This window comes from Zalophus californianus, chromosome 15 (genome assembly GCF_009762305.2).
Source record: "Zalophus californianus isolate mZalCal1 chromosome 15, mZalCal1.pri.v2, whole genome shotgun sequence".
In the NCBI taxonomy this organism is placed as follows: Eukaryota; Metazoa; Chordata; class Mammalia; order Carnivora; family Otariidae; genus Zalophus; species Zalophus californianus.
Window position 1 is genome coordinate 76,759,840 of NC_045609.1, and position 22,692 is coordinate 76,782,531.

A 22,692-nucleotide genomic window follows, 5' to 3' on the forward strand; every position below is an offset into this window, starting at 1 on the left:
GAAGGGGGGCTCGATAATTTCTGGAGGTGTGTGAAGATGTCCTGAGTCCATAAAGTTTGAGATACATCATTATAGGATAGAGGACAAAAGGAGAAGAGAAACAGACAATCCCTGTGAAATAGCATTTCCTGAGCTCTGAGAAACAAGTGGTGGTGTATAGTTATTCTTCATTCTAAGATAATTCAAGATAGAAGCTTTTAAATCTACAGGACTGATGAAGAAAGGTGCTAATGTGTTGGGCAGGCAAGAACTCGGACCAGGAAGACGGTCAGGACTGGGTCGTTGTCGTGTGTTACAGCTATTGAACAACAGGGATATTACAACCCAGCTCTATGGAACAAAGTACGAGCAAGAGTCAATACTGTGTTCAGACCAAAATGGACATAGAGGAGAGCAAATTCTGCTAGGCAGAGTATGACATTATGATAGGTTTAGGCAAAAAAAATCTTTTTTTTTTTTTAATTTATTTATTTTTGGAAATTTTTTTTAAAGATTTTTTATTTGTGAGAGAGAGAGAGAGCACAAGCAGGGAGAGAGGCAGGCAGAGGGAGAAGCAGGCTCCCTGCTGAGCAAGGACCCTGGGATCATGACCTGAGCTGAAGGCAGATGCTTAACCCACTGAGCCACCCAGGCGTCCCACAAAACAAATTCTTAGACAAAACCGAGGGCAACTAACAAAAGACATAATGACCATTTCGTTGCCTATGCACCTTTTTCCTCAGTTTGATGGAAAATTAGTGGTTTCATCAGGGAAGCTAGAGTAGAGCCTAATCACCTTGAAGCTTTTAAGAAATAAATAGTTCTAAGGCTTTACAGAATCAGAGTCTCTGGGCCCAGACTTTTATAATTTTAAAAAGTTCTCCAGGGAACGTAATCATATCTACAATAGCTGGTCCAGATATTGTCCAGATCATGTTCATGGCTCATGCCTTCATTCTGGGGTCCTGTCTGATTTCCAAGGTTGGACTAGCCAGAGTCCTGTTTGCCTGACGCCTTGTCAGAGCAGTCCCCTAACCATGCCTGCATATCTCCTCCCAGCATTGCCTAGATCCAACTCTGAGAGCCTTTGGGCTCTTCTAGCTCCTTCTCTCTCCTTTGATCCCAGGCTTATTTCCATTTGTGCCCCAGAACCGTCAACAGGGAAGCACCTAGAATAGAGAGAACTACCAAAAAAACAAAAAAACAAAAACAACAAAACAGAACCACAACCCTCTTTATGCCAAGGCTTAGCCTAAGCCACCACTGACCCCTTTTGTCACAAGTCTTCAACACAGTCAGTGGGAGGATTTGTCTTCTCGTGTGAGAACCTTTCTCAAAACTGACAAAAGGAGAAAGGCTTTGCTTTACTGAAATTTGCACTGTCAACCCTCCCTTTTGCAGCCTACCAGCTCTGGGCTGTCTCATGATACCTCTATGGCATTGTCAACAAAGACCCAGCCCCAGGATAAGGAGCTTCCACGCCCACAGAAGAACAGCATGGGGGTGAGGCCTGGCTAGGGCAGGGAAAATTCTTAATAACCAGTGGGGTGTGAAAGGGGTGGGGGCCAACCAGAGCCTAGAGCCCGGGCGGAGTGAAGTGATGCCAAACGCTTTGCCCTATCCAAGGTAATGAAAGTGATCTGTAAGTGGTGTTTTTTTTCCTTTTAAATGACAGAGCAGGGCTGGCTGAGGAATAGGATTTGACCAATTTAACCATAAATGTAGGCGAAGCTTGTTTATGCTGTAAAGATAAAGCAACAAATGGGAGACAGGGTGGGCTGTGGCCTTCCACTGCATTTGGAAGCGGTTCCCTTTCTCTGGGCAAATTCCCTGAAGTCTGAGACCATCTCAGCATGGCAGAGAAGTGCCTCTGGAGGGACCTGTGTCGTGTCGACAGATCTGCCCCCCACGGGATGGAGGCTGAGGCCCCACATGGGAGTATCCTACTGTGCTAGGTGGCGCTTGTGGTCAGGGAGATGCTGGCAGAGCTATGGCCAATAACGGGGAGGGGGTCCCTCCAGCCCTGGTGTGGAGTATTCCATTCTGGGGCACTGTTCTTGGCTGTTTTCCAGAGACCGTGTCCAGGGGCCAGGGACATATTGGCTGAAATTCGTTCAGTGTTAACAATAGCAGCCCAAACTCAGCACCCCTCTGCTGGTCCCCACCATTTACAGCTCTGCATGTGTTTCTCTCCATGCAAGTGAGGGACCTCAGGTTCCCTCCCCGCCACTCAGCTCCCTGCCTGCTGTTGTGGTCATGTGGCCTATCAGGGCTTCCCGTCCTGGGGGTATGCTTCTTGACTCATGCCTTGGCCCCGTGGGGACTGGATTTTGGATGGACGTTAAGGCAGGCTCTTGAGCCGGGCTGGGCAGCGTCTCCCGAGCAGATTCCCATCCTCTTGGGGTGGCTGTGTCAGTGACACCCCAAGGGGGGAGGCTTCGGTGTGGAAAGTATGTGAGCCTTGGACCGTGCCACAGGTGGCCTGGAATGGTTTGGCCTCTTGTTTCCAGGGCCCTAGCTGATGTCCCCATTGTGCAGTGGGAAGGAGCAAAGGGCCAGCTTTTCCCAGTTCCTGGAAAAAAGCATCAGCCGGTGTCCCGGGGCCTGCACCGGTGAGGGCTAGCAGGCGGCATTCTGGGGAGGTTGCCCAGAAGGCATGGCTGACCCTGGCTTGGATGCTGTGCCCATGGTAGCATGTGGCTGTCACCCCCACGAACAGCAGGATTCTCATTCCCAGTGCTGTACCTAGTACGCAGCAAATGCTCAGCTTATGAAAGCTGCTTTCATCATGTCATTTGTCTGGGGTCACCCAGATGGTGAGTGGAGGGGCCAGGATTGAGCTCCTGTCCATCTCACGTCCCAGCCGTCCTACCCTGCGGCCTGGCCACCTTCTCCCTGGGCCTCCACAGGACTCCCAGGAAGGCAGGTGGGGCGGAGGGTTAGTAGCCCCCATTTCACAGCCCAGGAAACCGAGGCCAAGTGATTTGTCACAGATCACTGAGTGTATAAATGGCCGGGACTGAGCCTCAGACCTTGCTGTTTTGATCCCTGCCCGATATTAGCCAGCTCGGGCTGCGGAACAGAATGACACGGGCTCACTGGCTTAGACAACAGAATTTATTTTCTCACAGTTCTGGAGCTTGGGAGTCTGAGGTCAGGGTACTGACAGGATGGGTTTCTGGTGAGAACTCTTTTCCTGGCTTGTAGATGACCACCTTCTTGTTGTGTCCTCATAGGGCCTTTGCTCTGTGTGCACAGAGAGGGAGAGAGCAATCTCTGGTGTCTCTTTGTCATCTTCTAAGGACACCAGCCCTCTGATTAGGGAGGGCCCCACCCTTATGACCAAGTTTAACCTTTATTATTTCCATAAAGGCACTATCTCCAAATACAGTTGCATGGAGGATTAGGACTTTAACAAGGGAACATTTTGGAGGGGAGGCACAATTCAGCCCACAAATACACCCTGAGCGCCTTTCATTGTTTTGGGCCCCCCAGCCCACAGTAGGAGGTAGCTGGTACTACGCATTAAGGAAATCATTGTGGAGTGATTGTGCAGGAGCCTGGAAATGGGTCTGGGGCAATCTGAGAAGGCTTCTCGGAGGAGGGGTGTGCGCGCGCATATGCTGGACTTGGGTAGCATGTGTGCTTAAGGAGACTCTGGCCCATTTCAGGCCACCCCATATGCAGTCCATCCCTTCCCAGTAATTGAGATGAGCCATGGCGGTTTTCCAGGAGCCGCTTTCCCTCCGCTCTGGTAAGAGGGGACCCTCTGGTTCCTCCTTGGCCCCAGGAAGGGAGCTGAAGCTTGATTCAGCCCATCAGGTAGGAGGGCACACAGGTCTTTAATGCGGGAGGGAATGGAATTCCAGGTGGGCAGGGAGGGGCCGAGGCAGGCCGAAGTAGAGCTGAGGACCCAGGGAGCCCGCCTTTAGCAGAGAGATACGCAGAGCAGGGTGGCTGCACGTGGTGGCCAGCCTCCGCTGCCGTGGCCCTGCTGCCGGAGAGGCTGATCTTTCTGTCAAGATGGACTGTGTTAGGACAGCACTGTGTGGGCAGGCCCTTGCTGTCAAGTCTCTTGCCTTCCTCACCTAGTATCTGTCCCCCTCTCTTAGACTCACATGCCAGATTCAGCTGGGGAAGGGAGTCCTCACTGCCAGGTTTAGAAAATTTAAATTTCTGCGGTGTCTTTGTTTCTGGAATGAGGACAGTGTTCCCAGGGCAGAGGTTTGGGTTCATGCACCAAATCCAGAAAAGATACGGGTTCCAGGCAGGGTTGCAAAAGGTATTAGCAAGGAGGCTGGGGAAGGCTGGGAGAGGCTGGGGGAGGCTGGGGAGGCTGGGGAAGGCTGGAGAGGCTGGGGAGGCTGGGGGAGGCTGGGGGAGGCTGGGGAGAGGCTGGGGGAGGCTGGGGAGAGGCTGGAGAGGTTGAGGGAGGCTGGAGAGGCTGGGGAGGTTGGGAGAGGCTGGGGGAGGCTGGGGAGGCCGGGGGAGGCTGGGGAGGCTGGGAGAGCCTAGAGAGGCTGGGGAGGCTAGGGAGGCGGCTCTTTTGGTGGAACTTTCCGTTTCTCACATTTCCTCCATTGAGGCCACAGTGCCCAGCCCTCCCCCGAAGAAGAGTCTGTGAGCCCATCCATTTGGGGGGTACAGAGCCTGTCTTTGGCCTCTCTTGTGTCTGTCCCTCAGCCTAGCTCACCGGGGCCTCTGGTGGGCTCCAAAGGTGTTCAGTATGTTGCTCTTCAGAGTTTAAACCCCAGCCTGAAGGAGAAGGAAAATCCTCTTGTAGTTCCATACTGAAGTACTTAAAGTGGTTGCAGCCCCCTAGTTACGAGAATATTTACCCTGCCTGCATCTCCCATCCCTTATCTTCTTCCTCTGCACCTGGCCCAGAGCCCCTTGCTCGGGGTCATGCTGTTGCCTGTTCCCAGGCCCCGTGTCACCCTGAATCTCCTCTCCTCCCCGGTGGAGGCCCTGAGTGTTTCTGAGCCTATGGCTCCCCTATGTCTCTGGTGGGAAACCATGGCTTCCTCTTAAGGGAAGGGCAGTTGCTGCCTTCCCTCCGATTCCCAAGGGTGAGCCTCTCCACTGCCGTTTTGTGACCTCGGGCAAGTCCCTTAGACCGGCTGCCCCAGAGGGAAGTACTCTCCACCCCACAGGGTAGCATTAAGTGAGAGAGAGGAGTCTTAAAGCATTTGGCTCCTAGTAGATGCCAAATACACGTGCGCTCACTATGGTAGGCGTGTTCCAGTGCCTGGGTGGGTGACTGTGGGCAGGGGGCCACATGCATTTGTCAGTGGATGTCCTTTGCCACCCTCTGACTGCCTAGATGGGGAGGCCTCATCTTCATCATGATCAAAATCAGTCCCTTGTTCAGCAAGCCCTGGTCACCATTCATTCACTCTCCCATTTCTGAGAACCTGCCGTGCACCCGGCCTCGATCTGGGGAGCACAGCCCTGAACCCAACAGAGCAGGGCTTGTGCTTCATTTCCAGGCAGAAGGTGGGAAGTCATCAAGCAATCTTACCCAGGCAGATTTCAAAGATCACCTGTGTTGAGTTCCTTGGAGGGGCCCATGCTGGTGCCTGGCATCGGGTGAGGCTCAGAGGGGATTCTGACTGGAAAGGCAGCTCTTGGAAGCATGGGCCCCAGCTGCAGGCTGCCCCCACTCTGTGCTCTGTGACCATCAAGGGCAGTGATACTACAAGAAGGAAGTCAATATTTAAAAACAGGAACGTCAGTTCTTAGGAAGCCCTTGGTTGCCCTGTATACAATTTTGTGTTTAGCCACTTACATAAAGCCTGGGGTCAGAGACTGCATGGATGTCAGCCCCTCGAGTGCACATACCTCACCCGCCTTCCCAGCCCTTGTAAGTAAAGGCAATATCGGCCCAGGGGCTGGTGTGGTCAGCTTGGGATTGCCCCTCGCCAGTGCCCTTCGGGGACCCTAGAGACACACGAGTCTGATGTGGCCACAACACATGCATCTTGGGAAAACAAATGTGGTTCTCAGCGTGCTCCCTTGAGTTCCTGGAACCAGAGTGTTTACTTTATGTAATATACAGCAAAACCAGTTCTGTTGACTTCAGAACCTTCCAGCATCTGAACTATAATTCTTACTAAAGTATTCTTTCAATGTGGATGACCCAGGATATTGTAGAGGAGGAAGACTGAGTTGTGTTTGACAGGGAGGAAAAATGTTCTGCATTTCGGGTCACCATCTTTAGAAATGAACCCAAGCTTTTTTGAGACTTGGGTGCTTTAACTCCATCAGGGAACTAGTCCTTCTTTGCTCATGTGTAGGGGGCTGCCCGAGGAGCCTGGGGCCCTTGGAGCCGTGTTACAGCAACCCGGTTCATGCCGGGGGAGGTCAGGTGGGTACGTTGTGTTGGAATCCACACCTCAGGCTCCTGCTCTGTGGCAAAGGAGTGTTAACCCTTCTGTGGCAGTGTGTGCTTGCACTCTTTCCTGGTTGGGCAGTGAAGGGGGCGGGTGCAGGGGATTTGGGCGGGAATATCCAGCGGTTGCTCCTTAGAATAGTGGCGGATGGATAGTATTTACTGAGGGCCTAGCATGTGCCAGGCACCGTGCCAAGCGCCTTGACTGAGCCATCCCTATGCGGTAGGTCATTTTATCGTTATCTCCATTTTAGGACCAAGAAGATGTGTCTCAGAAAAGGTCCTACAGCTAGTACGTGGTTGGTCGGATCAAGTACAGGTTTCGCTGCTGTAGCAAAGACGCAGACCAACCCTGGTTTAGACGGGCTAGAAGCCTATTTCTCTCTCCTGGAACAGGGCTTGGGGGGCGGTCAGGGCTGCTATGGAAGTTGTGTGGGGCCATTCTGTTCCAGGCTCTTCTGCCCCTGTCCTTACAGTTCTGGATGGCAGCCCACTCATCTGCCTTCTAGGCGCGTCTGTATATAGGAAGGGGGAGAGTGAAGGAAAGGCACACACCCTGTCCCTTTAAGGGCATACTCCAGAAATAACTTGGAACCGGTGTTTCTGGGCACGTTCCTTTGCAAACGTGGTCATCTAGCCACACCCCGCTGCAAAGGTGGCTAGGAAATTAGTTCCCACCTCTGTCTCTCACCCCTCCGCTGCTTCTCATCCTGGAGGAGTTCTGGGTTAGCTCCAAAGGCAAGAGCCCAGAACTGGACTGGCTTCTTGGGTGCTTGGGGTGCTAGGAATTTCTGGTGATCGCTTGATCCTCTGGCCTAGCACAGCGCAGGGCACCAAGTAGGTGCTCAGTAAATCAGTCTTAAGGGTGGGAGAGGGGGCCCTGGCCTATCAGATCCAACCCAGCTAATGAGCTGAACAAACCAGGATGCAAAGATGAGGGCGCTGGAGATTTCTGTGACCAACAACCAGAAGCAGCCAGGTCCAGAAGGAGTCCCTTCGAGGGTGGAGCTCTACAGCTGTTTTGGTCTGGACCAGAGGTTCAGGGTATCCTGTGGGCTTAATCCCAAACGTGGATGACATCTGTGAGCTGTACTTCCATTGGAAATCTGATTCTGAGCCCCCTTTGGGAGGAACTGGATTCCGTCCTAATGGTGGGTCACTTGGGCTGTGCCACGTACATTCCTGACTTGGTTCCAACGATGCGTAGGTCCAGTTTGTCGGCTGCTGGCCCCCATGTGGACCCTGTCTGCAAAGAAGGGTCTCTGCCTTCCTCCTGCGATGCTCTGGTCACCTCCTGGCCCTGAGTCAGCTAGAGCAAACTACAGTCACAGCCTGGCCTGTCAGAGCCCAGGTCCCTGGTAAGACGTCCTCAGAGGCTTTCTGGTGCAGCACGCTGAATAGGAGCTGCGGAGAGTTCTCCCATCCCTTTTACTGCTTACATTTTCTGAACAAAGCTGCTTTTCCATGCAGGTGCTCAGAAGGAAAAATAAGTAAGCATTGGAGGTTCCAGTGTGGAATTTTTCTATCATCCGAACATTGTTCTTGGCAAGGAATAATTTAAAACAAACAGCCGTTGTGGGTTACATTTTCAGACCAGTTAGAAATAGGGGTGTCCTCTGATCATCCCAATCCTTTTTTTTTTTTTTTTCCGTTCCCAGCTATCTGTCTTGTGCTGAGTAGCTGAGGAGGATCCCTATGAGGCTTAGCATCAGTTAAATGTTTGTCAAAATGTCTATTACGAGCCTGGAGCCAGAGGGAAGAGAAAAAGCATTAACAGAGGGCCACGCTCCAGGCTGAGCCGTAGCTTGCATGGTCTAGACAGCTAAGAGATATGTGGGGCTCTTGAAAGAAAGGAAGAAAGAAAGAAAGAGAGAGAGAGAGAAAAAAAAGAAAGAAAGAAAGAAAGAAAAAAAGGAAGGAAAGAGAGAGAGAGAAAGAAGAAAGAAAGAAAGAAAGAAAGAACAAAAGAAAGAAAGAAAAGGAAGAAAAGAAAGAAAGAAAAGAAAGAAAGAGGGAAAGCAAAGCAAAGCATGTGCATTTGGGTCCTGCATGCTTTGATTCTGTACTTGGATGGCTGAGAAAGCTTTAGTTTAAAATAAGTGGTTTTTGGCAAGAGGTGGTACTGCATGCTGGCAAACTGATTGTGCCCTTGTACTTAGCTAAAAATGAAAATGCATGAGGTCTTTTGCTTTTTTTCTTCTTGACAATTAAAAGCGTCTACTTGGCTCCATGCGGAGACGGCCCCTGAAGATTTATATGAGGCACCTGAGTGGCATCAATTACAGGCCTTCAGGCTGACAAGCAGCTACACTTCATGGCGCTCAAAGTGCCAGATCCCAAGAGGGAGTTTTGAGAGGCTTGATTGGGCCTCTCTCTGTGCCAGACCTGGGGGTGGGGGGGACCTCTTGGGTGAGGGTCTTTGAGTTTTACTAGAGGACTTTCATTCCCCGTCCACAGTATTCTAGGGCCTGCGAGCGACTGAGGCAGCTGAGCAAGTCCTGGGGTGATGAATAAGATGAGACCCTTTCCCCACCCGGGCCTCAAGTTTCCCCATCTGGGAGGGCAGGCTGTGGACTGCCTTTCCTTCAGGTTTTCTGCCTGGTCTTGGTCCATGCTCTGTGACATGTCCTTTCTCCAGCTGTGACATTATTGCACTGTGAAAGGGAGGTGGCATGATGTCCGTGCTGGAAAAGGGCTCTATTTCCCGTGGGGCAGATCCATTCATTAACGTGACCCCAGCACAGGGAAGAATGTGGGAACAAGTGTGTTAGAATATAGCCCGGACCAAGCAAATGGACGAATTAGGTAGTTAATGTGTTCTATTCATTCACTCGTCAAATGTTATCGTGTGCTGGCTCCATGCCAGGCTCTGTGCTAGGTGCTGGGGTATGTGGGGAACAAGGCTGCCGGGGCCCTGCCTGCTCCACGTTGGGTCCAGCCCTGCTTGGACTTCTGTCCTGTTGGCTTAAGGACTTGCCTCCATGTAGGTCCGCGCCCGGGAATGTGCTATGAAATGCAGTCCCAACACCCTATTAAAAGCCAGGCATTTACTTCTAGACACCGAGGACTTTAAGACTTCTATCTTCAAGGAGCAAAGGATTTGTTTTGACAAAAGAAGTGTAAACAGGATCCTAGTGAATAACTTTCCTCATGGCTGTTCCTGCTTTAATCCGTCGTATATTTATTGGTGACCTCATGGTGTCCAGAATGTCCCAGGCTCTACAGAGGATGCAGAGGGGGTGGCAGTGGAGAGGGACTTCACAGCCCGGCTGAGGAGCCAAGGCCCCCCCGCCCCCCCGAGGACAGCGGCCAGAGGAATGAGGCAGCACGTAAGTTACGTGATCACAGGTGTGCTGCAGGCCTCGGAGCTGAAGGAGCTCGCAGCCAGGGAGGGGACGGCATACTTGGGTCAGGTGTTCTGGAGGAGGAGGAGGAGGGGAGAGAGGGCATTCCCAATAATTCTCCTGTGCAGGCCCAGCCTGCAGAGTGTAACTGTCTGGCTGATTGCCAGCCACTGCATCGTCCTGGCTTTTCTAGTCCTTAGTGTGTGACTGGAGCTCCCAGGTACGGGGTGCACAGCAGCCCTGGGCCCACGGAAGTGGGATGGCCACTCGGTATGTCCACGTTATATACCACGTTACATACCACGTTACAAGGGTGCTCCCTCCGCGGTGGGCCCCCAGAGGTTGCCAGATGGTGTCATTGGTGAGATGTCATCCACCTCTCAGGCTCCCAGGTCCTTGCCTGCTGCTGCTATGGATCCCTAGGAGCTAAAAGTTCCAGAACAGTTGTCTAGGATCAGGAGGACCTGAGTTCAGATCCTCTCTCTGTCATTTGCTGCTCCATGGCCTGGTGCTAATCCTTCTCAGGGCCTCATTTTTTGGTCTTATCTGAAAACAGGCTGATCATAGCAGCCTTTTCCTAGGCCTCTTCTGAGGCCTGCATGTAAAGTGCCTAGGAAGGGGCCTGGTGTACAGCAAGCGCCCCATCCATGTTAGCGCTTACTGTTTCTACGATTAGCACCCTCCATCAGGTGGCAGAATGAGAAAGCCACTCTCTGGCCCAAAGGTCATCTGTTTCTGAAAACTAGTTCTGCCAAATGCTATAAAAATCCATATCTAAAATCCAGACACCCCTGAGCTATAACTCAGCTGAGCAAAGTCTGAATTGAGACTCCAGCTTTCTCTGTGTTCGTTTCTGCAGAAGCAACGTGCCTCTCCCGTCTCTTGTCTGGAACATGGGCATTGGGTGAACTCTGTGTGCCCACGAACATGCCTGTCTCCCCCACTCTAGCCCCTCTTGGCTCTGGGGCTGACATAGGCAAAGATGGCTTGATGGGAAGTTGTTGACATTGTCTCATGTTTAATTACCAAAAAACCTGGATCAGGTTCCAGCGGGCCGAGGCCTCCCAGCTCCATTCCTTGAGGAAACAGAGTTTGGGTGTGTCAGGTGGCTGGTATTCTAGGAGTCATGAGGAAGCAGCTGGGGGAAACCACAGGTTTACCTGAAAGAAGAGTCCAGGAGCAGAGAATACCTGCCACCTAATGTTTGTCCTCTGATTCCCAAGAATGAGGACCAAGGAGCAGGTCTTACAGAAGGACAGGTCTGGCCTCAAAATAAGAATGGACTCTTAATATGATGATAAGGAGCGCTGGACACTTTGCGGGTGAAGTGCTTCTTTGTCCCCAGGAGTGTGCAAACTAAGGTTGGCTGACTCCCTGATGGGGCTCATTGTAGCTGGGGTCTTCAGACCCTGAGACATCTGGACCTTCAGGAGATCATCCATTGCCTGGGCATTTATTTCTCAAGTGCCTTTGGCCAGCACAGCTGTGAGCCTCACTAGGCCCTGGCCCATGGCCCAGGAAGAAGCAGGGCCGCCTCTCTGCACAGAGGCTGCTGTTTGCCTTGGCCCCCGCTGGCCCTGCCACTTCCTGGCCCCGCCCTCCCACGGCTTTTGCTTCATTAGCTCATAGCTCCAGGTGAAGCCAGTCCCCAGGGCCCTGGATGGCCCAGCTGCCGAGGCTTCAGAGCCCCCACACCGCCCAGGCCATAGCAGCTCACAGTAAGGATGGGTCAGGCATTGCCATCCGAGGGTAAACTGGAAGAGTGCTCAAGAGAGACTGAAGCACAGAGATGGGGAATAACAATCCCAGGGCCTCACAGCAAACTGTAGCAGGCTGCTACGGGAGCCAGGGCTCCTGGGCCCCAGACAGCACCCTTCCTGGGCCTTCTGGAAGCACTGCCTTTAAGCTCATGCTTGCTCTGTTCCTGCTCTGGCCACTGTGCAGATGTGGGTGGGAAGGCAGCTTTGTGGGCTTAAGGACTCCAAGGCTGTGTACTCTACTTGGAGCTCTGATGTTGGAGAAAGGCCCCATGTCCTGCGGTGTCTCCATCCCCACCAGGCTCCTCACAGTCTCCCTGGGGGACTACCATGTTGGGAGGTGGGACACTGAAGCTCCTGTCATTCATGAGGCTCATTTTGTAGAAGGGGAAACCAAGGTCCAGGGACAGTGATGGGTCTGAGGTCATGCAGGGGTCAGAGAAGGAGCTGGAGGCAATGTTCAGTCCCCTGGCCCCATTCCCATGGCCCTGGCTGAGCTTTCTGGAAAGCAGCGAGTCAGGCAGGGCACCACGTTCAGGCCCACCTCACTTCTGGGGGATCTGGACCCTCTGTGGCTTCCCCTCTGAGTGCAGCACACAGCCTGGCCAGCATCGCCTCGGGCCCAGGCACCCCGAGCCCTTTTGTTTCCCTTGGACTGAGGCCCCCACTAGGAACAATTCTATCATCTAGTTGCCACAGGGAGACCTTCATTTCTGGCAGATTGACCACTGGGGGTGTGTCGAGGGAGTGTGGGCCTGAGACTGCTACTCCCCCGTTTGGAAGCCAGTGGCCTCCACATGACATTGATTCATTCATCTGCCTGTTCCATCATTTGTTTGCTGCCACCTACCCCTGTTCTCCTGCTCCAGCCAGGCTCTGATCTGGGGGCTGGGGATGAATGGTGAGCTAGACCTTACAGCGAGCACAGAGCCAGAGTCACCCTGGGAGCTTTAACACCACTGACACCATCCCCAGAGATCTGATGCAGTTGGCCCGGGTGTGGCCTGGGTATTACGGTTTCTAAAACTGCCTGTATCTGCATGGAAATTTCTTTTCAAGGAGGAGAAAAAAGCTTGTAGAAATTCTAGAAGGTGACCATAGAGGATAGCGTCCTCAGGACGGTTGTGAGCAGGGTGGAGCGAGGGAGGGCCCTGGGTCACCAAGAAGGGAGAGCATCCACCATTGATGGAGCTGTCCCAGTGGCTGGTGCCACTGCAGGCCTGGTCCCAGCTTTCCAGAAGGTTCCATCACTGGCCACTGGGGGTGAACACGGAGTGCTGAGCACCTGCTTGTGACCCAGGCCTCACACCTAAAAGGGGGTCATGTCTGGTGGCTACAGTTCCTTTGCTTCCAAGGGCCTCCTTGGTCTCAGTGGTTTTGCAGCTGTGTTTTTTTTGTTTTTTTTTGTTTTTTTTTAATTTTATCTATTTATTTGACAGAGAGAGACACAGCGAGAGAGGGAACACAAGCAGGGGGAGTGGGAGAGGGAGAAGCAGGCTTCCCGCGGAGCAGGGAGCCCGATGTGGGGCTCGATCCCAGGACCCCGGGATCATGACCTGAGCCGAAGGCAGACGCTTAATGACTGAGCCACCCAGGCGCCCCGCAGCTGTGTTTTTAGAAGAGTTGCGTTCCCCTCGTTTATAAAAATATTGAAAATCTAGAGAAATAGAAAGAACCAGAGGCCACACACTGGCGTGTCCCCGTTTTGCCTGGCCTTTTCTAGAGCCCGCACTGCTGATGTAGCAGAAACTGCCGACCTCTTGGTTGTCATGCTCACCTGGTGCTGGCTGGCATAGAAGGAAGGCTTCTGATCACAGAATGGTGGGCTTTCAGTGTAGGAGAGGACTCAAGAGTGCAGGGGTTCAGACCTCTCATCTGGAGATGGTGGGTGAAAGAGCCGGGCCTGGAACCCGAGTCCCGTCTCGGCCCCCGACTCATCCCAGCCAGTGCCTGCAGTGCCTCTGTCTACCTGGCTGTCCCTGGGTCCAACGCCGCCGCTGACTTCTCCGCTTACCCACCCGATTCTTAGTTTCAGTACCACTGCTCAGGAATATCTAAATTGTTTGCTTTTCTTGGCCTTGAGGGTAAGGGAGAGGTCACTGCCTTACTCTGGGGCCCCATTAAGGCCCAGGGGGCCCCACGGTGAAGGCATATGCTCTGTGCCCTGTCAAGCTCAGCCCCCAGCTCCTTCCCAGAGTCTCAGTAAAACCCGAGACCAGAACGAGGGGGACAAAAGGCACAGGAAGATGGGGCTTGGCTTGGGTGTATTTGTGTAATGTGCCATATGTCACTTTCTTTTCACATGAAAACATCTCTCTTGAAGCAATAGGAACCCACTCAGCTGTTGCTAACCAAATACCAAATGTTTCCCTTCTCCTCTCTTGCTCCTTCCAAGAGGTGGGCTGTGAAGAATTGCCGTTATCCGTGATGCTATCTTGCCTTTCAAACGTCAGAGAGCTTTTTCCTTAGAGCACTCGATTGTTTTTTCCAGCTTTGGCAGGAATTTTTAGGAGAAAGCTGTTTTCAAATCACTTTTCTGTTTATTGTTTTAGACCTGGAGTTCGGCAAAGTGAAGGGCTCATGGCCCCTGCCTAATCCAGTCTCCTCACATCTGTTTTCCTAAATTGCCTTAGGACCTATCAGCCCCTCCCCACCCCTCGAAAAAACAAAAAACAAAAAACAAACACCCCCAAAAGACAAAAAGCAACAACCCACCCCTGGTACTTTGGAAAAACAATGTTAAATAAAATAAAAATGAAACAGCGCAAACTAATATAAACCTCCAGTTGGTAGAAAGATGGTTCCAGAAATCGCTTTTGGACCCCCCCCCCCCCACTCCCCACATACAATAAACATGTGGTTTCATTTCCAAGGGCTCCGGTGTTAGCCGTGTTAGCGTTTCCATTTCCTCAGGAAGCCGCCTTTCTTGCTCTTACTTCTGAAATGGAAACGTGCGTTTTCATTGGCCCCAGTTCAAGGAGTGCCTGGGGCAACAATGAAATCAGTCCCAAGCAGGTTCCAGTCAGCGACACCCCACCCCCCAAGCCACGACTTCTTGCTCCCCATCCACAAGCAAGCAAGGGACTGGTGCCAACTCTCCCAGCCGGGGAGGGGGTGGCGGCCTCGCTCACTTGGGTTTGTGGCCTTCTGAGGGGAGCCACGCTGTCCTCGCCGCCTGCGTTCTGGCCTTCAGTTGGGAAAATCTGGTTGCCCTCCAAGCGTCCGCATACCACAGCTCTTAATTAAGAAAGTATGTTTCCATTTCGTGTCACTCGAAAAGAATGAAAACAGTGACAGCATTTCTTTCTCTTCACTATCGATAACATTCCTGTTTCTGAGTCCACCGGGGGTTAGGAGTCTTGAAGGAATTGACTGGGTTGTGAGAGTCTAACCTCGGCCATGTGCTGTGGGGACATGTGGCTTCTCTGTGAGAGGGAGGCTCCAAGTGAGGCAGAGGAGGCCGGCAGAGCCCTGGTCCCTGCCCTCTCCGAGGTGGGAGTCCATGGCTCAGCCACAGGAGGGGCAGCTTTGGCCTTCTTTGGTGATGTGCAGTCAAGTCCCCTTTCACCGGCCACCTCCCATTTTCTTTCTGAACCTTCAGAGAGGTGAAAGCCACCATTTCTTATGTCTTCTAGAGGAGCTATGATATGGCCTAGAGGCTACGGCTTCTGTGGGGCCTGCTGAGTGCTGAGACCATGGGAGTGGGAGATGTGAGGCGGCTGGGCCCCTGCTCAGGAGACTTGCCCAAGACTATAGGGCAAATTAGTCCACTCTGGCTGCTATAACAGAGCACCTCATACTGGGTATTTTAAACAATGGACACGTATCTCTCACTGTTGTGGACGCTGGGAGTCCAAAATCGAGGTGCTGGCAGATTTGCTGTCTGGCGAGAGCCTGCCTTCTGCTTCATAAAGGACCACCTTCTTGCTGTGTCCTCACGTGGCAGGAGGGGTGAGGGCACTCCCAGGAGTCTCTTTTATAAGGGCGCGAATCCCACGCAGCAGAGCTCTACCCTCATGACCTGATCACCCCCAAAGGTCCCGCCTCCAAATGCCATCACAGTGGGGGTTAGGTTTCTGGGTATGAATTTGGGGAGACACGAACATTTAGTCTCTAGCTGCTATCCTTTACAATAGCCCTGAGGTTGTGGTACCGTGAGTGGCTTCTTTCGAGAACAGCCTGAGAGATGAGGACAGGCTCTGAGCATGGCGTCCAACACGCGAGGCGGTAGTGGTGAGGACAGGGCCCTTGTCTTGTAACTTGGTAAGCGTCATGCCTGACCTGTGTAGGGTAAAGCTGAAAGTGACCTGGCTTCAGGACATGCTTGTTGCATATCTATGAGCATGTGTCCGCATGCTTGCATGTGTATTCCCAGGCAGTCATGTTCATGAGCAAGTAAATTTATTTGCTGACACCCTCAGTTATCACTACATTCTGATTCTTGTCCCTTCTTGCCTCACTTCCCATCCCCAAGCAACTATCACTTTCTGTTTGTATTTTTAAGCCATTTTCTTTTTTAAAAAGTACTGTAAGAACACTTAACATGAGATCTACCCTCTTAATAAAATTTTAAGTGCACAATACAGTATTGTTAGCTAGAGGCCTGATGTGGCACCGGAGAGCTCTAGAATTTAATCATCCTGCAGGACTAAAACTGTATACCCGTTGAACAACCTCTCCCCACCTCCCTCTCCCCTGGCCTCTGGCAACCACCATTTTACCCTTGTTTCTAAGAGTTTGTGTATTTTAGATACCTTATAGAAGTGGAATCATGAAGTATTTGTCCTTCTGTGATGGGCTCACTTCACTTAGCACCTCAAGGTCCTTCCATGTTGTCCCACCTGTGGCAGGATTTCCTTCCTTTTTAAGGCTGAATAATATTCCATTGTATGTATATGCTACATTTAAAAAAACCCGTCTATTGGTCAATGAACATTTAGATTGTTTCCACATCTTGGCTATGGTGAAGAGTGTCCCAGTGGGCATGGGGTGCAGATATCTCTGAAATCTTGGTTTCCGTTCTTCTGGATAAATATCTAGAAGTGGTAATGCTGGATCATATGGTCATTCTATTTGTAATTTTTTGAGGAAACTTTGAATAGTTTAAGCCATTCTTGAAGATCTACCCACTGGCTCCCTGTGGTGGTCACAGACCTAGTTCTGAATTCTTGCCCTAACACACCTTCCCCCATGTTTCGCCATGCCCTCCTGGCCCTCTTGGCTTCTCACATGGGGACTTAACCTCCTCACTGTAGCTTCTCCTTGCCCTCCACCCCCCCACCCCCCCGCAACTTCTGGCCCCATTTCTCTGGCTTTGACCTTCTCCTTCCGCTGACCTTCACCTTCTGCTTCCCCAGCACTCAGCCTCTGTTGGCATTGCAGTCATGGGCGTCACCCCTGACATGGGCCCAACATCGCAAGAGCAATCTGTGCCCTCTGTGCTGAGACACCTTCCCGAACATTCCCAGCAGGCCTGCCTTATACAATTTTGTTTCATGGACATTGTTAGGTGGCTGCTCTCACTAGCCCTGTCTGCGAACTGGCCTCCTTCCTGCCCTGACTACTAAGCAAACTGCTTAGGACAAAGACAAAGTCTGTGGTACCTTGTCTGCTCTAAGGGATGCTCATAACAAGGCCCAGAACACAGTGCCCATTAGAGGTTCAGCAAGCATCTGTCAACTTGCTAAAGGGACTATCTGCTGGGAAGAAATGGTTCTGTCTGAAGGCATGGCTGGAATTCAGTTCAGTGTTACAGGAAAGCGTGGTGATCCTGCCCTCCTATTTATGGGCATGCTCAGGAGGTGTCAGACCCTTGAAGACACCAATGACATAGGTGGTTTTCTTAAAGCCAGTTCAGTCCAGCTCATCACCAAAACAGGATTCCTACCACAGGGACTGTGCCCTCCCTACCCATACAGCAGTGGCTCCCCAACCAGGGACCTCCTCTGTTCATGTCTCAGGCTCCCTGCTCCCCACCCCATTGTCATCCATGTTTCTGTGGACTCTACTTGAATCACATGTGCTCTAAAATCACTGGTCCCTCATGGGACACTGATTCCATCCAGTCTCCTTGGACTTGGAGCCCAGCTGTTTCCCGGGCCCAGCCTGCTTTTGCAACGTATTACCTCCCGCCACACTCCTGGGTGGACAGTGAACCCAGCCCCTCCCTGGGGCACTCTGCCTTTTGATCAAGGGCACAGCTCAGTGTCCTAGAGCTTACAAGGGGCTTCATAGACCCTTCCCCATTTCCAGTCACCTTCCTCTAGATATGCTTCAGTTTGCCATGTCCACTGGACCTCTGTTACCATGACCAAGGTCAAATGTCACCTCACAAAGGCCACACCCCCATTCTTGGTCCTAACTGACCACCAGCTCTTAACTCTAAGCCTGTTACTGGATCACTAACCTGCCAGTAAATATAAGATGTGCTTCCTTCCACTTATCCACATACCCTCCAGTTGTTGAACTCAAGAAGAGAGTCTTAAAGTTGAAGGAACCTTCTTGTATCAAAAATCAGGAGACCTTGGAAGACAGTTTGTTAAATGAAGGACCCACAAGAGTAAAATAATTACATGATTGGTGGATACTTGGGGATAGAGGAGCCTGATTCCCCCTCATAACTTATATAATGACAGCTTCTTTCTGGCTTGGAGGGAAGGGCCAGTGAAGCACGAAGCCCAAAGCAGGGTTTTCATGTTCTAGAAGAGCTGGTGTGTATGTGTGTGTGTGTGTGGACAGCACATGCATGGCTGTGCATAACATCCCAGGGTTCTCCCAGCCTGAAAGATAGATTCAGAGACAGAGAGAAAAAGCTCTGCCCTTCTTTCCTGGACGGCCCTCCCCACCACACCCAACAGATCGCACTTCAGAGGAGGGGTGTGGGCAGGGCCCGGCAAGCTGGATTTAAATGACAGAAGTCTTCTGTAGAAACCAAGAAGAAAGGGTCCGCTCTGAAGATGCAGTACAGACCTCCCCAAGCTTCCAACTTATGTCATCTTACTTTGTAGAAGCGACCCACACCTTGGGTTTGCGCTTGGCAATTTACATCTCCTCCCGTCACTCTGATCAATTTCCAAATTCATTGTCTGCCTTCTATGCCCTCGTTCTTCATTTCTAAAGGAACTGCAAACGTCGCACTCTGATTTTGTTGGTGTCGATGGCGATGCCTCCTCAGAAGATAGGCCCGTTTATCTTTATATAAGCCTGAGAAAAGAATCCAAATAGATGATTACTGATTCTTTTATCTCGTTCTGGGCTTCCAGTGAGTGGCTTTCTTGCCTGGGATCCTCTGTACAGCTGGGAGAGGCACGGAACTGAGGTGCTGACAGCTTGTGTTGGAATCACATGGTGTTTACTGTGCTGTGAGTTTATAACAGCCTTGTTTCCATACTGACAGCAAATGCCATATGGAGAGAAAAACTCCTGTCAGATGAACCCTTAAGGAATCACAATATGGTACATGAAATCTCTTAATTGCTTTTGGAAATAGGGAGGGGCACATTGCTCAAATCACATTAAACCCTGCAGTTCTCTCTGCCATAATTGAATAAAACTGGAGTTTGACACTAGGTAATTTACTTTCATTCTGTGTTTGTGCTGGGGAGGTTCAGCTGATTGGGAAAGGGTGAGGAAGTTTGTTTTCCTCACCTTGGCGTGGTGGGGGGAATCAGGTCTAGTGGGAGGCAGTGAGAATGCAGGCTGTATCTACAGGGTATCGCGCTAACAGGTGCGAGCTACAGACCTGTCACCCTCTCAGCTCCCTCCTTCCCAGATTCCCTACTGTGGCTGATAATAACACTCATCTAACTTGACATTTTATTACTGTCACTTGGGATCTTGTCTGCTCACCCACACACTCCACCCTTTCCAACAGAATCCAAGCTTCCTGAGGGCTGGGACTGCATCCCATTCCCCACCCCCACCCCACCAATTCTGGCCCATACTGAGGCGGGTTAAATGTTTGTTGGAATGGCTATTTGTGAACCATCTGTGCGTGGAAAGGTAAGCGAGTTAAGGCAACAGTCCAAGGCTAGTTTCAGCCCCCAAACCAAGGGGATCAAGAAGGGAACTTGAAGGTGGCTATCCATGTTGATCAAAGTATCCATTCAGGAGAGAATGAGAAATGTTTGAGTGCCTTCTTATACACACTGTACTTAGAACTGGTGAATCCCCACAAAAAGTTGCTGCCCTTGGGCAGTTTACCCATGAGAGAAGTGGGCTGTAAAACTCTCCAGGCTGTATGCCTAGTTACTTGCTCTTCGAGCTGCAAACAGACAAAAACCCAACAAGAACTGACTTCAGCACTCTGTCAGGTAAATAAAGGGGCAGGCACCAGGCTGGCCTCGGTGAGGCTGGCTTCAGGGGCTCCTGTGATGTTGGCAGCGCGGGGTTTCTTTCTTCTGCATTCAACCCCATCTTCCCCTGCTTCACTCTCTGTGGGTTCTCACTGCCTAGTGGGAAAGACAGTTGTGGCAGCTCTTAGTTGACTGATCCTAACACCTTGGCATCCCAGGGAAAAACAAGCATCTCTCCCTTAACTTCTAGAAGACTCCTACCCACTCACGTCATGTGCCTTGAACCTATCATTGTGGCCTGGGGACAGAGGGGGTTCTGATTGGCTGGGGCCAAGTCACATGCCCGTTTCTGAACCTATCACTGTGGTAAAAATGGGGATCTCTGATTGGCTAGGGCTGAATCATGTGCCCATCCTTCACCCTATCATGTGGCTGGGAGATGAGGGCTCTGGTTGGCTAGAACTGGGTCACATGCCCATCGTGAGGCTGCGTTAGAGCCTAAGGCTGGTTTGTTTACAGTCTCAGGGAACGGAGATTCCGTGAAGGAGTGGAGACAGAACAGACCAAGAGACCCACAAACTCGGTGATATCAGATGGTATTTAGTAAGCATTATCTATATGTTAGGTTCTGTTCTGAGTCTTTTCTATGCATTGTCTTATTTAATCCTCACGACAGCCCTAGAAGATAGGTATAATTAGTGTCCCCAGTTTACAGATGAGGAGACGGGGATGAAAGTGTTAAGTCAGATGCCTCAGGACACACTGGCAGAGCATGGTGAGGCTGGCGTTTGAACCCCAGGCAGTTTAGCTCCAGAGCCCATGCTCACAGCCACCGCTCTCCCTACAAGTCACGGCTTTACTTTTTTTTTTTTTTTAAGATTTTATTTATTTATTTGACAGAGAGAGACACAGCGAGAGAGGGAACACAAGCAGGGGGGAGTGGGAGAGGGAGAAGCAGGCTTCCCGCGGAGCAGGGAACCTGATGCGGGGCTCGGTCCCAGGACCCCGGGATCATGACCTGAGCCGAAGGCAGACGCTTAACGACTGAGCCACCCAGGCGCCCCAGGGCTTTACTTTCTGTGGATAAACTCTTTCTTTGGTTGTGAAAGTGAGTGGACGTGATGGTTGTGTTCATATCTCCTTCTGTTCCTTATCTTCAGAGAAATCCCCTTTCCTGGGATGATTGTCCTTTTTTCCTCCTCTGGGTTCAGCGAGGATACAGTCATTCTTTCTGTTCAGCTTGCTCTCCTGAAGTCATTATAACCCTCTTCCCGGTTTCCCCGTGAGGTCCCCTGACCGTTTCTAATGCAGTTGCACAAAGGCCCAATGATCCGTGCTTGAGAGGGTCAGAGGCATCATGTCTCAGTCAGTCCATTGAGCATCTTTCTGGCCAGAAGAACCTCCAACAGAGGCTTTAACATTGTTGCAGGAAGAGCCAGAAGGTACCTTCCCCCCTGCCCCCAGTCTTACCTCCAACATGTGCCTTTATTGTCCAGAGGAAGACTGAGGCCCAGAGAGAGCAAGTGAGTTGCTTCAAGTCACGTAGCAAGTCACTGGCTAGCACCTGGTACCCAGGCCTCCAGGCTTGGAGTCTTGTGCTGCATTTCCTCTTTGGAACTCTCCTGGCTGCTGTGTGGCTGGGGGCCGGTCACTTCTTGTTTCCATGCCTCTAGTTCCTCAGCTGGAAAATGCAGGGTTTTCATAATTTGAAGTGCTTTGAATTACAAGTAATTTTTAAATCTTTTCAAACTGCCCTAAACAAAGCTCATAAATAAACTTTTCAGATGTGGTTTGAGCTGCAGGCATGGTTTGATCCAGAGATTCATGACACCACGAGGACACCAACTTTACTTTCTGTCATTTGCTCAGCCCTGACCTCCTCTGTGTGTGAGCCCCGTCATCACAGCAGCCCCCCTTGCAGCGTCAAGAGCACTGCATCAGACCTTGGCCTCGCACCCATGCACCCCAGCCCCCAGAGGAAGAAAGGGCAGTTCTGCTCAGTGTGCCCAGGCACAGTCTGTGGTCCACTCCGACTGGAACTGGCTTGGGTCAGATGCCTGCCACCCTTATCCAGTCACTAACTGGGCAGTGTGACATGGTGATCGGCCATCCAGGGGGGTAGAGGCACCGTCCCCAGAACTGCTGATATCTGGCATACAGGAGTCAGGGCATTGGAAAGGGGGAGTGGGCTAAGAACTAGAGGTTGGGGCATAACTGGCGCCTTCCTCTAAACCGCCCTTGTCCCCTCTGAGTCTGCACAGCTTGGAGATAAATAAGGGGTCCTGAGAGTTTGCCAGTCATCTTGCTCCATCCCTCTGGGGCTCTGGGTACAGGTGTGGGTTGATTGGACGGCCCTCCCTAGCTCTCTCCTGCATCTCACCACATTCTTTTCTTGTTTCCAGACAGAGATTACTGCAGTTTATGTGACAAGCAGCCAATTGGGAGACTGCTTTTCCGGCAGTTCTGCGAAACCAGACCTGGGCTAGAGTGTTACATTCAGTTCCTGGACTCAGTGGTAAGTCACTGCTCCTGGGGAGGCCCTTTGGTCCTCTGTGATCAATGATTGTTTTTGCCCAGAGGAAAAGATAAACCGTATCGTTTAGAAGGGTGAAGAATGAAATTGTTGCTCAATAAATTTCCAGACTTGTCCGCAAGTCTGCCTCAGCCGGGTGATCGTGGATGGGCCACCTCCCTCTCTGGGCCTCAGTTACTGCTGCTTTAAAGGGAAGCCCTGTCAGTTGTCTGATTCTGGGAGCCTGGGTTACTATGCAAGGCAGCGCCTGGGGAAGTTGGATAACATCCCAAGGTAACACTTAGATTCCATGACCCCTCCTAGCTGAAAACCCATTTTCTAAAATTCCAGAGCTTGTGTTTGTGTTCTTATTTACTGTCTACTTTTCCACTAGAATGCAAGTTCCCTGAGGCCA

The 22,692-nt window shown here is 51.4% G+C and overlaps 1 protein-coding gene across 9 annotated transcripts in view; it reads left to right on the forward strand.

Moving 5' to 3' along the window:
* Positions 1-22,692, forward strand: part of GRK5 (G protein-coupled receptor kinase 5) — a 207,499-nt gene that overhangs the window by 123,468 nt on the left and 61,339 nt on the right. For all 9 annotated transcript variants that reach the window (XR_003518608.1, XR_003518609.1, XM_027587046.1 and 6 more), the window contains one exon: positions 22,168-22,280. Coding sequence is in view for 7 of the 9 variants with exons in the window: in XM_027587046.1 (XP_027442847.1) it covers positions 22,168-22,280 (113 nt within the window). In the remaining 2 variants the exon portion in view is untranslated. The remainder of the gene's footprint in view (positions 1-22,167; positions 22,281-22,692) is intronic.